Source organism: Sinocyclocheilus grahami, unplaced genomic scaffold, assembly GCF_001515645.1.
Source record: "Sinocyclocheilus grahami isolate Dianchi unplaced genomic scaffold, SAMN03320097.WGS_v1.1 scaffold575.1, whole genome shotgun sequence".
Classification (NCBI taxonomy): domain Eukaryota; kingdom Metazoa; phylum Chordata; class Actinopteri; order Cypriniformes; family Cyprinidae; genus Sinocyclocheilus; species Sinocyclocheilus grahami.
Genome location: NW_015505754.1, coordinates 337,129 through 349,613, shown reverse-complemented (window position 1 = coordinate 349,613; position 12,485 = coordinate 337,129). Strand labels below are relative to the sequence as shown.

Genomic DNA, 12,485 nt, shown 5'->3' with positions numbered 1-12,485 from the left:
TACAATCAACCAAAAATTATTCAGACAGCTGTCAATATTTACACAACTATCAATACTTTGTCGGGTGACCCGTAGCCTTAATGACAGCCTGTAGTCTCCTGGGCATGCGGTCAACCAGCTTCATGCAAACCTCAACTTCAATTTTTTCCCAGACTCGGTCTGAATAATTTTTGGTCCCAAATTTGTATCAGTTTTACTGGTAGTCCACTGTATGAAGAATTTTTAGGTATAATATATCACAGTTTAGTTTATTTTGCTATCCTCACTTACATAAATGAACTATAGTGTCCTGCACCCACTAGTAAAAAAAATATAATATCTGGTCTCTGAATAATTTTTGGTTTGACTATATCCTTTGGTTATTTTCACACTTAATTATGCCCATTACAATGTATTTTACGAGTTTTTGTTACTTTCACTGTTCATTTTTTAGCTCTATGGTACATCATCTATAATTTAATAGCATTAGAGCTGCTCCACTGCAGTGGCTTAGTACTGTAATCATGCAATTTGCTGTAATAATGCAGGGAACCACTCGTTATAAATCTCCTAACTGTGATATTTTCAGAAATAGAAGTCTTTTTCCAAAGCCACTCATATAATGCAGAAACACTCAAGCAAGCAAAACACGTGCAACGCGTGCAGGTATTTGTACTGATGCAGAATAGTACAGCCTAGCGCATTTCACACAGGCTGCTAGATTCACTTTCGCCAGAAAGTCGTGTATGCCTAAGGTTGAAAATAATTGATATTTATAGTGAATGACCCTATGAATGGTCTTATCTTTATGATTTAGTTTTAATCCAAATGATGCGTGTGCTAAGTGAGCGAACATCAAAGATCACACAACAGAAGTGTGCGCGCTCGCGCTCTCTCTCTCTCTCTCTCTCTCTCTCTACCGTTAAGTAATTTGTGCATTGTTTTACTTACTTGTTTTTGACGTATCCGACCGAACTACAAGCTTTCCAGTGATGTCTGTGAGAAAGGGATATTCACTCGACAAGCTCGCGCATCTGCGCCGCCGCTTTGTCTGAATATGGCACTTATCACATGCTGTGTGGTATCGGCGTTTGGTATCGGGGCATTTTAACGAGTACGAGTACAGGAGCTCAGTATCGGGCATCCCTAATATATACACTACCGTTCAAATGTTTGGGATCAGTAAGACTTGTAATGTTTTTTAAAGAAGTCTCTTATGTTCATCAAGGCTGCATTTATTTGATCAAAAATACAGAAAAAACAGTAATCTTGCAAAATGTTATTATAATATAAAATAATGGTTTCTATTTTAATATCCTTTTAAATATAATTTATTTCTGTGATGCAAAGCTGAATTTCCATCAGCCATTACCTCCAGTATAAAGTGTCACATGATCCTTAAGAAATCAAATATGCTGATTTATTATTAGAATTATCAATGCTGGCAACCGTTGTGCTGCCAAATATTGTTTTGGAAACTGCAATACTTTTTTCAGGATTCTTTGATGAATAAAAAGTTAAAAAGAAAAGCATTTATTCAAAATATAAATATTTTCTAACAATATAAATCTTTGCTATCACTTCTTAACAATTGAACACATCCTTGCTGAAAAAAAGTTTTAATTTCTTAAAAAAAAAAAAAAAGAATGAATAAAAATTTACGGACCCCAAACTTTTGAACGGTAGTATATATTGTTAGAAACGATTTCTATTTTAAATAAATGCTCTTTTTCACAATATTACAGTTTTTCCTGTATTTTTGATCAAATAAATGCAGCCTTGATGAGCATAAGAGACTCCTTTAAAAAACCTTATAAATCGTTCTGATCCCAAACTTTTGACCAGTAGTATATATATATATATATATATATATATATATAGCTAATTAAATTGACTATAGGTGAACCCTAAACACATTCTAACTGTACCCCGAAAATGTTGTACATTTTTAAAATTCAAAAAACAAAGAAAGAAACACCTACCCAATTGAAGACGACCCCGAAGGAAAGTTACTTTATGTCTAATTTAGCTCACTTTTGGTGAATTTTCTCGCAAATGCTCACTTCAGACTAACACATAATCGCATTCAGTTTGGCATTATAAATGCTTACTCTAGATTACAGTTTGGCTAAAACTAGATTATCTCTCTGTTCTGTGGGTCACTAGGCCCAATTAAGGTCAAACACATTCCCAATGACTTGACTGTTTCATTATGGCATATTTAACCCTGGCATCACCCAAATGAGAGCGTGACGCAGAAGTGTCTTACCTTCTCTGCTGTGTTCCCTTCCTGTCGATGGAGCCCAGACTCTGAAACACACACAAACACAACGTTACCACCAAGTTACAGAGATACAGTCATCTCTAAACACTGCAGTCATTTAACAGATTATTACACTCCGGAATACTTGATTCTGATTGGTCAATTACAACATTCTGTGGTCAAATAATCACACTAAATCAGTTGACCCACCAACTCCTACATATGTCTCACTTTCTTCTCACATAATCCAGTAATTTAAACTTAAATTAGTATTTCATGTCCATTTATTTATTAATTTGGTAAGCAGCCGTGAAATAAGTTGGTTCACACACAGTCAGATAGTCTCTAGTACCCTACCAAGGTACTAGGTCCGTCTGTCCGTCCATTGATAGTTGAATAACGGACGGACAGAGAGACAGACAGAGATAGATAGATAGATAGAGCGGCAGATGGATGGACGGACAGACAGACAGACAGATAGATAGAGCGGCAGATGGATGGACAGACAGACAGATGTGGTGACATTTGAAAGGGTGTGTGGTTGTTTCAAAGCTAACAGCTGGAGTCAGGATGATCACCGCTGTGATTCTGACCTTCACCTGTCAGAGTCTCTGACACAGAAAAACACTGAATTATGACATCTAAAGTATGATTTTAAACCTTCACTCATATAAAGTTATTCATACGCCTGTTAACCTCTGATGATGATGATGTTCTTCCTCTGCCACTGTGAGTACCGCGTTTCTACAGTCAAGTATCAAGCGCCGCAATCACAGCAAATGAAATCCCAGAACACCATCTCCAGTGTTCAGACTTTTCACACCTCAGCAGCCTCAAACCACACGAATTAGCCATTCATCAGCGCAAACGAGTGCTGTGACAAAAGCGTAACCACCATATGAGAACTTCTCACTGAGAGCATCACTCAACACAGCATGTCGACACGCATCGAGTGTGATTTGAGTGCAAAAACAAAACTACTCAACACACACACACACACAGTCCTCAGGCATTCTGCTAATCACATACCTGTGCAGTTCCAGTTTCACCTGTCGCACTCGCTTTTCCTTCACTTCAGGTACAGACAAACTAAAACACACACAGCGTCTGTCTCGCTCTCGCTGCTGGAGGTGTTTTAGTGTTTTATCAGCCTGTTTCTCTGCTATTGCTGACTTGGTGTACTTTAATTGTGGTTGCCAGGCGATAAGCTTCACTAACTGTGCAGTAAACAGAAAAAGAGAGAGAGAGAGAGAGAGAGAGAGAGAGAGAGAGGGAGGGAGAGAGAGAGAGAGAGATAGAGAGGGAGGTTCTAAACGGTGCTGAATACTAATTGTTGCAACAATAAAAGTTAAACTAAAGGTCAGTGGCGCATCACACTTAGTGTTTGTGCAACAAAACCGCTCAGTGTCACTTTTCACGTCACTTTTACTCATTAGTGAGCAGGTTCTGATCAATCTATCATCAATGTTTCACTAACTAGTTTTATTCTCCATATGAAATGACCTTAAACTGCCTAGAACATCACCCGTCACTTTTCCTGCATGGATTTATTTTTATTTGACATTTGGTTAATGCAGCAGCGCAGGTGAGCGGGTATGAAATTTGGATTTGTTCACATCGGCTCCTGATTCACTCGTTTATCTTTTTATGTGATGCCGTTTCTCTTTTGTTCCATTGATTTAGTTAAAGCGGCATCATTAGCAGCTCTTCAAATATTCCTTCAGAAGCTTCGATTCAAACGTGAGTTTTGAGCAGTGTAGAGTAGCGCTTGTTTGTCATTTCTCCGATCACAAATGCAGACATGGTTTTATGTTTACGTGGCGCGATGCAACGCGTAAAAAGACAGTATAAGTCATTATAATCCGTAATTATGTCCCCACTGGATGCAACAAATGCCTCGTTTATAATGGGTTTTAATGTTTTTGTCTCGTCGCTCCGGCCGGACAGGGCATCACAGTATGGTGAGGGGCGTAACATTTCCGTCACACGCTTGAGGTATTCGGCCAATCACAACACACTGGATAGCTGGCCAATCAGAGCACACCTCGCTTTTCAGACCGATGAGCTTTGTAAAAATCAACGCGTTTCAGAAAGGCGGGGCATAGTGGAGAAACAATAATATACAGTATGTGAAAAATAATGTTTTTTGAACCTTAAACCGCATAAACATTTCATTACACCAAATAATGTTCTTTTTAGCAGCATCAAATGACCCCTTTAACTGTGAAAGAATATTTGATACTGTCACAATCACCAGCAGGAGTGCCCTTGATAACCACCAGAGGGCACTCAATCCCATAGCTCTGTCACTCAGTCTTGGACTTAATTTCCCATAATCCTTTGCCTGGACACATCAGCACTCATTGTTTGCACCTGTGTCTTGTTAACCCTGTCTACTAACCCTATATATAGCCTGGTTCATTCAATCACTCATTGTGAGGTCTTGCGTGTCATGTACTGCATTTCTGAGCCGTTATGTCTTGGTTTGTTCTGGGGGGTATTCCAGAAAGTAGGTTATGTGACATACCTGGGTATATATATATATATAGATGTATGTGTTAATTATAAAGTGCTAATATAAGTAATAAATAAGGTAATATTATTCTAATATGATATTGTTATATTTATTTTATTGGCATAGCCTATATAACGGTTATCTGTATAAATTATAGAACACTATTATGACAAGGTAATGTTTAATTTATTATATTATATATATTTATTACTTTTTATGTTATCATCTCACACATTGGTCGGCATTTTTTATAATGTATTTCTATAATAAAAATACATATCTGATATGACTTAATATATAATTAGCCTCAAACAAATGATACAATTCTTATACTCAAGGATTGAAGATTAAATGGAAAAAAATTTAAATGATTGCACAAACATCGATATGCATGGAGCATGTAAATGACCATTGAACAAAAGAAGATAGAAACAGCATGGCGCGCTTTTTCTTAGCGTCCGTTGATGTATGTGTTAATTATAAAGTGCTAATATAAGTAATAAACAAGGTAATATTATTCTAATATGATATTGTTATATTTATTTTATTGGCATAGCCTATATAACGGTTATCTGTATAAATTATAGAACACTATTATGACAAGGTAATGTTTAATTTATTATATTATATATATTTATTACTTTTTATGTTATCATCTCACACATTGGTCGGCATTTTTTATAATGTATTTCTATAATAAAAATACATATCTGATATGACTTAATATATAATTAGCCTCAAACAAATGATACAATTCTTATACTCAAGGATTGAAGATTAAATGGAAAAAAATTTAAATGATTGCACAAACATCGATATGCATGGAGCATGTAAATGACCATTGAACAAAAGAAGATAGAAACAGCATGGCGCGCTTTTTCTTAGCGTCCGTTTCCATAGTCATAGTCATACTCATCGATTCATCGCTCTGTTGAGAATGTCTCGAGTCTTAACCAGGAATATACTCTGGGTTGAGTGAACTTACTCCTGAATGCGTTTTTGGAACCACATACCTCGAGTAAGCAAGGTTTTGGGTTAATCAACTGAAAGTTCAGGGTTTAGAAGATGGTAAGTTAACCGTGCTTTCTGGATACACCCCTGGATTACTCTTTTCTGTGTTTCTTGTTATTGTTTGGACTGTTTTGCTGGTATATGACTTTTGCCTGTGTTTGGATCACAATTGTGGATTACACTCTGAATAAACACTGTGTTTGGATCATCAGTCTTTGCGTCTCGGAGCAGTTCATGACAGATACACCAACAGACAATCATAATACACTTATTATAAATTATCTTATTGACTTATTTTAGAAAATAAAAATATATTTCAATTATTTTTAATTTTATAATTTAAACACTCTTCAAATATACTTCTCTACTAAATGTACGTTTACATATTTTATATGTATACGCATTAAAAAATATATGCACTTTACATGCATATACAATTTACAGAATATTAGATTTTTAACTGTGAAAGAATATTTGATGCATTAACAAATAATCACAATAATATACTAATTAATAATGACGTTTTTAGAGATAATAGCTTTTTAGGAAAAAAAATAGTTTTCACACTTTTTGAACAATATTCATGACTTTTCCTTGTTTTAGAACGATTACTCACGAGTTCATGATTTTATCTGCAGCATTTAAAAATGCAAAAATTACTATTATCATTTAGAATTTAGATTTAAACAGATCAAGCTTTATAAACCTCCATGCATGAACAGGAAAATTCACATTCACTATAGAAAATGTTAACATTTTTGCAGGACTGGAAATCGCAATTTTAAAGGCCCTAAAAAATAAAAAGTACAAAACGTCATTATATTATTCACAAATTTCTACACTAGAAAAGTCATTCTGAAAGGCAAAGTCACATGACAAGTCTATTCCAGTTTCCAGTCAGGCTTCCTGGTTAATCCACCTAAAACACAAGCACAAATCGAGTGTGTATTTGTGTGTCTATAGGAGGGAAGCGATGCCTGCTGAGGTTGCCATGGCAGCAGTGTCTCGACCAATCCGAAAAAATAATCTCTCTATATAATATTTTTATATTAAAATTTTATTTGATTTTAGGGTTGATTTTGGGTTTTTAGAAACATGTATATTCTAGGAACATACTTAAATTTTATTACACTTGACATAAATCATTTTAAGATCCATAAGAGAAAGATCCATCATAAGTTGAAGATCAGTAAAAAATATTTATCTGTGAATATTTCTATATATTATTACATTTCTAATATTTCAATCTGTGCACAACATTTAAAACATCTAAATGAAATACCTGAAAAACAGCCTCATAAGTCCCAGTAAAGAAACTGTAGTAAAACGACATCAATACCTAAATAAACTCAAGTGAACTGATCCTGAGGACTGTTGAATATGTGAAAGCTCTGATTTGTTGACGTGTTTGCTTTAGCCAGCATGCGTGCGTGTGTGCGTGCGTGTGTGTGTCTGATAGGCTCGCGCAGGGTTAGTAGCGATCTCCGATTATTTGCTGACACAAGAGGAAAACTCATTTTGGTTTGGAGTCGGGAGCCAGACATTGAGACAGACCGAGAGTCCGAGTAAAAGAGAGAGAGAGAGAGAGAGACGCTCTTCACACCTCTCCGTTCCCACGGTATTTGGTTTGTTTACGTGCCGCAGTCAGACACAAAAACACTCACATAAACGCAGACATGCACAACAACAAACCGCACTCAATATCTGAGCCGAATTATCGGACGATCAACATGTTACAAGCCAAAAAGACTTTGATTCCCATCTTTATTACTCCCTTTATTTCAACTGTACAAATAAAACATAATATTAGAAACACCATGATATTAAATCTAGAATTTAGTGGCTTTTAGTTTGTGTCCGTTAACTTTTTGGTCACATTGATATGCTAGTGTACTCCTAAATGTTATTTTAAGCACATAGTCATGTTTAAAAAATTTTAAATAACAGATTTAATATATTGATGACTCATCCTGGACTGCACGGATTTCTGTCCAATCAAATGCGTTAGAATGAGAATGTCCCTCCCCCGTTACTATCTGCGACCAATTAACAAGTAGCAAATCATGGTTTATGGCTGTGTAATTTCTGAACTGCTAGTTAGAAAGATTAAAAATAATATAAATAATTAGATTAAAATAACATAAAAAAAATAAAAATGGAAAAAGTAGCATTTTATGATTTTAAACCAAGAAGTAACATTAATAAAACAGGCATGTAGGAAAGATCAACTAAAGCCTGTTAATCTGTTCTCCAGTGCTGTTTATTTCTGCGTCATGGTTGGTGAAGTGATCTAAAATCTGAACCTGACGAATACCTGAAGCCTGAGCGCACAAAAAAAAACTCAGACACACACACACACACACACACACACACACGGACGTAAATGCACTCACACATGCATGGCATTTCGGAAGAAAATACCAAAGACTCCACAGCTCAGCAGAGCTAATAAATAAAGAGGTCGGGGCGCCACCTCAAACCTTCCCTGTGTGTGTGGGGGTGGTGGTGGGGGTGTGTGTGTGTGGGGGGAAAAAGCCGGGGGGGGGGGGGTCTATGGGAAACACACAGGTCTAAAGTTGCATCACCACAGCATCAGTCTCTCTCTCCTTTACTGGCCGTCTGTTTGTAACTGAACCTGCGAAACTGCGATCGCGCTCAGTGACCTCAATGAGTCTTGCACTAATGAAAAAGACAGTGACGGAGTGTGTGAGAGCACATCTGTGTTTCTACAGCTCTGAAAATGTTTTCAATTTCACTTTAGTTTTAGTTAGATTCAATGGTGAATAAACAGCAGGACTACCAATGATAAATTACATTAAACATTAATACATTAATATGCATAACTTTTCTTTTTAACGTTGTTTGACATTTAAATACTTTAATTATGTATCTAATAAACATGGTCAAATGGTCAAAATAGCAAATATTCACTTTTAAATTTACAGTCTCTCACCAGGCAGTGTTATTTTAGTATCATTTATATACTGTTATAGTTTTTTAATAAAACATTTTGTATTTCTATATTTTCTATTTTGTTGTGTTTTTGCAATCTTTATTAGTTTTTGTTTGTTTTTTAAATGACTATCATTTTTAAGTTTTAATTTATTTGGTTTAGTTTATTTTAGTACTTCAACTTAAATTTAATGACAAAAGAGAACAGTTAGCTGAAATAAAACAACTAAAACTAGATAAAATAAGTTTATTTTAAATAAAATAAAATATTTTATTTAATGCATTTTTGTCATTTGTATTAGATTATATCTTTACTACATTTAAGTTTATTTAGTTACTGAAACTAAACGAAAATTAGAAAAGTTGCCTTTGCAACTAACTGAAATAAAATAACTATTTTAGTGTTTTATTTTGTGCATTTGTCATGTGATACAAATTAATCACAAAATGCCTGTTAATTTGTAAAATGGTCATTGATATATGTGACTAATTATGTTGAATTGGATTAATTAATCATCATGTTTGAATTTAGTTTGATTAAAATGTTTAATCAATGGACATCTACTGTACTATTATTGTATCATCTCAGGGGTGTGGTGCCACTGAGCTGTTCCTCACACGCAGACACACGTCCAGAACAAAGCGCCGCGCACCAGACGCCAGGGATAAAGAGATATCAACCCTCTCTCTCTCTCACTCTTTCCCTGCAGCAGCTCTCCGTCAACCCCTCCATCCTGGCTTTAGCCATCCTTTCATCTCCCAGCCGTCCACTGCTGCTAACTTTCCACTCACTCCACATCCCTCTATCGCTCTTACAGCAGACGGAGAGAGCCACAGCCAATCAGAGCGCTCGCAACACTGACGCTATCGCTGCACAACATGAATATAATTTCCCCAAAATTCCAGAGCGGAAAAAACTTTAATGTCCCGCTGAGACCCGGATCAGACCCTGGAATCTGAGGGATTTGAGACGGCGAGAGCCCAGTCTATGAATGGACACACCTGTGTGTGTGTGTGTGTTTGTGTATATGTGTGTGTGATAACAGAGAAATATTAATGCACTTTAAATGGGAAAATGTATGTTGTGTGTTTGGTGCTGTGCGATGCATGTGCAGGTTGATGTGTGTGTGTGTATCTGTGTATCTGTGTAGTCCATGCTAATGTGTTTTTATGCTGGAATATTTAAGCGCTCTAAAGTTAGCAGCAGAGCAGCTTTCACCTACGCCAATGTAGGGACCTGCTCCATGGAAATTTGCAAGCGCATGTCTGTCTGTGTGTGTGTGTGTGTGTGTGTGTGTGTGTGTAGACAGGTTTCAATACATTCCATTCCTGTCTTAATGGAGGCTTACGGCGGCCTTTGAGTGTCCGTGTGAATAAATAGAAGCCAGCAGCCCAGAATACCTGTTTCCTGAACGGGATTATGCCAACACACACACACACACATATATTCATACACACTCATATACACATATTGAGACGTACACCCTGACACACGTCACTACATTTACATTTAAGTTTGAATTAGCATGACATTTGATCAGATGTTCACACGCTAACTATCTGAAATTAACTGAGTTTGGTGGAAAAATGCTGCTGAAGTGTCTAAAGCCCCAGATATTTAAGTGGGGCAAACCTGTAATAGCATTTGATATATTTCAATATATTATATTCTAGAATATATTTGGGAAAAATAGCCACTTAAAAAAAAAGGTTACAAATGTCTCTAAAAATATTTTCTTAATTTAAAAAAATCTAAATAAATTAATAAAGTAAACAAACATTTCAGTAAATTAAGAAAAATGTTTCTGACGCTGATTTAAACATAGAAACATTGGAAAACATTGAAAAAAAAACTTCGGAAAAGTTTTTTTCTTTTTAAAAATGCTCCTATAAATGTATTTTAAAAATAAATAAATAAACATTTCACTATAAAAAAATTATTTTAAGAAATTGACATTTCAAACATAAAAACATTGGGAAACATAGAAAAAAACTTCTAAAAAGTGCTAAAATGCTCCAATAAAAGTATTTTAAATAAATAAGTTAGTTATTCTTAACTTATTGTATATTTAGTATTCGCTTTGTAGTATTGTATGTTGATTTTATGGATACGCTTCTGAACTTAAACAAATTTTGTTCTCGTGTATATGTATAGAATGACAAACTAAACAGAAACGGACTATAAATAAACAAACAAACAAAATGTTTCTGACACTAATTTCAAACACAGAAACTTTGGAATTTTTTAAAGCCTCTATAAAAGTATTATATAATAAGAAAATATAAAAAAATAAGATAAACACACACACACACACACACAGAGACAATGTATCAGACAGTGTTGAGAGCTGTCTGCTGTCTAATGCCCGTTTGTCTGCTGCTGTGAGTGATTCATGGACACCGTGTGTGCGTGTTATCAGTGTCAAAGACATGTGGGACATGAGGACATGGTCCAGTTCAGCTTTAAATAACAGATTTAATATATTGATGACTCATCCTGGACTGCACGGATTTCTGTCCAATCAAATGCGTTAGAATGAGAATGTCCCTCCCCCGTTACTATCTGCGACCAATTAACAAGTAGCAAATCATGGTTTATGGCTGTGTAATTTCTGAACTGCTAGTTAGAAAGATTAAAAATAATATAAATAATTAGATTAAAATAACATAAAAAAAATAAAAATGGAAAAAGTAGCATTTTATGATTTTAAACCAAGAAGTAACATTAATAAAACAGGCATGTAGGAAAGATCAACTAAAGCCTGTTAATCTGTTCTCCAGTGCTGTTTATTTCTGCGTCATGGTTGGTGAAGTGATCTAAAATCTGAACCTGACGAATACCTGAAGCCTGAGCGCACAAAAAAAAACTCAGACACACACACACACACACACACACACACACGGACGTAAATGCACTCACACATGCATGGCATTTCGGAAGAAAATACCAAAGACTCCACAGCTCAGCAGAGCTAATAAATAAAGGGGTCGGGGCGCCACCTCAAACCTTCCCCGTGTGTGTGTGTGTGTGTGTGTGTGTGTGTGTGTGTGTGTGAGAAAGCTGAGGGGGGGGGGGTCTATGGGAAACACACAGGTCTAAAGTTGCATCACCACAGCATCAGTCTCTCTCTCCTTTACTGGCCGTCTGTTTGTAACTGAACCTGCGAAACTGCGATCGCGCTCAGTGACCTCAATGAGTCTTGCACTAATGAAAAAGACAGTGACGGAGTGTGTGAGAGCACATCTGTGTTTCTACAGCTCTGAAAATGTTTTCAATTTCACTTTAGTTTTAGTTAGATTCAATGGTGAATAAACAGCAGGACTACCAATGATAAATTACATTAAACATTAATATGTTTAACAGCATAACTTTTCTTTTTAACGTTGTTTGACATTTAAATACTTTAATTATGTATCTAATAAACATGGTCAAAATAAATTTTTAGCAAATATTCACTTTTAAATTTACAGTCTCTCACCAGGCAGTGTTATTTTAGTATCATTTATATACTGTTATAGTTTTTTAATAAAACATTTTGTATTTCTATATTTTCTATTTTGTTGTGTTTTTGCAATCTTTATTAGTTTTTGTTTGTTTTTTAAATGACTATCATTTTTAAGTTTTAATTTATTTGGTTTAGTTTATTTTAGTACTTCAACTTAAATTTAATGACAAAAGAGAACAGTTAGCTGAAATAAAACAACTAAAACTAGATAAAATAAGTTTATTTTAAATAAAATAAAATATTTTATTTAATGCATTTT

General features: G+C 35.2%; 1 protein-coding gene across 1 annotated transcript in view; it reads right to left on the bottom strand.

Annotated features, from left to right (window-relative positions):
- LOC107556631 (uncharacterized) overlaps positions 1-12,485 on the bottom strand; it is a 51,213-nt gene that overhangs the window by 12,061 nt on the left and 26,667 nt on the right. Inside the window, exon 5 of the mRNA XM_016239767.1 lies at positions 2,249-2,289. Coding sequence (XP_016095253.1) covers positions 2,249-2,289 — 41 coding nt within the window. The remainder of the gene's footprint in view (positions 1-2,248; positions 2,290-12,485) is intronic.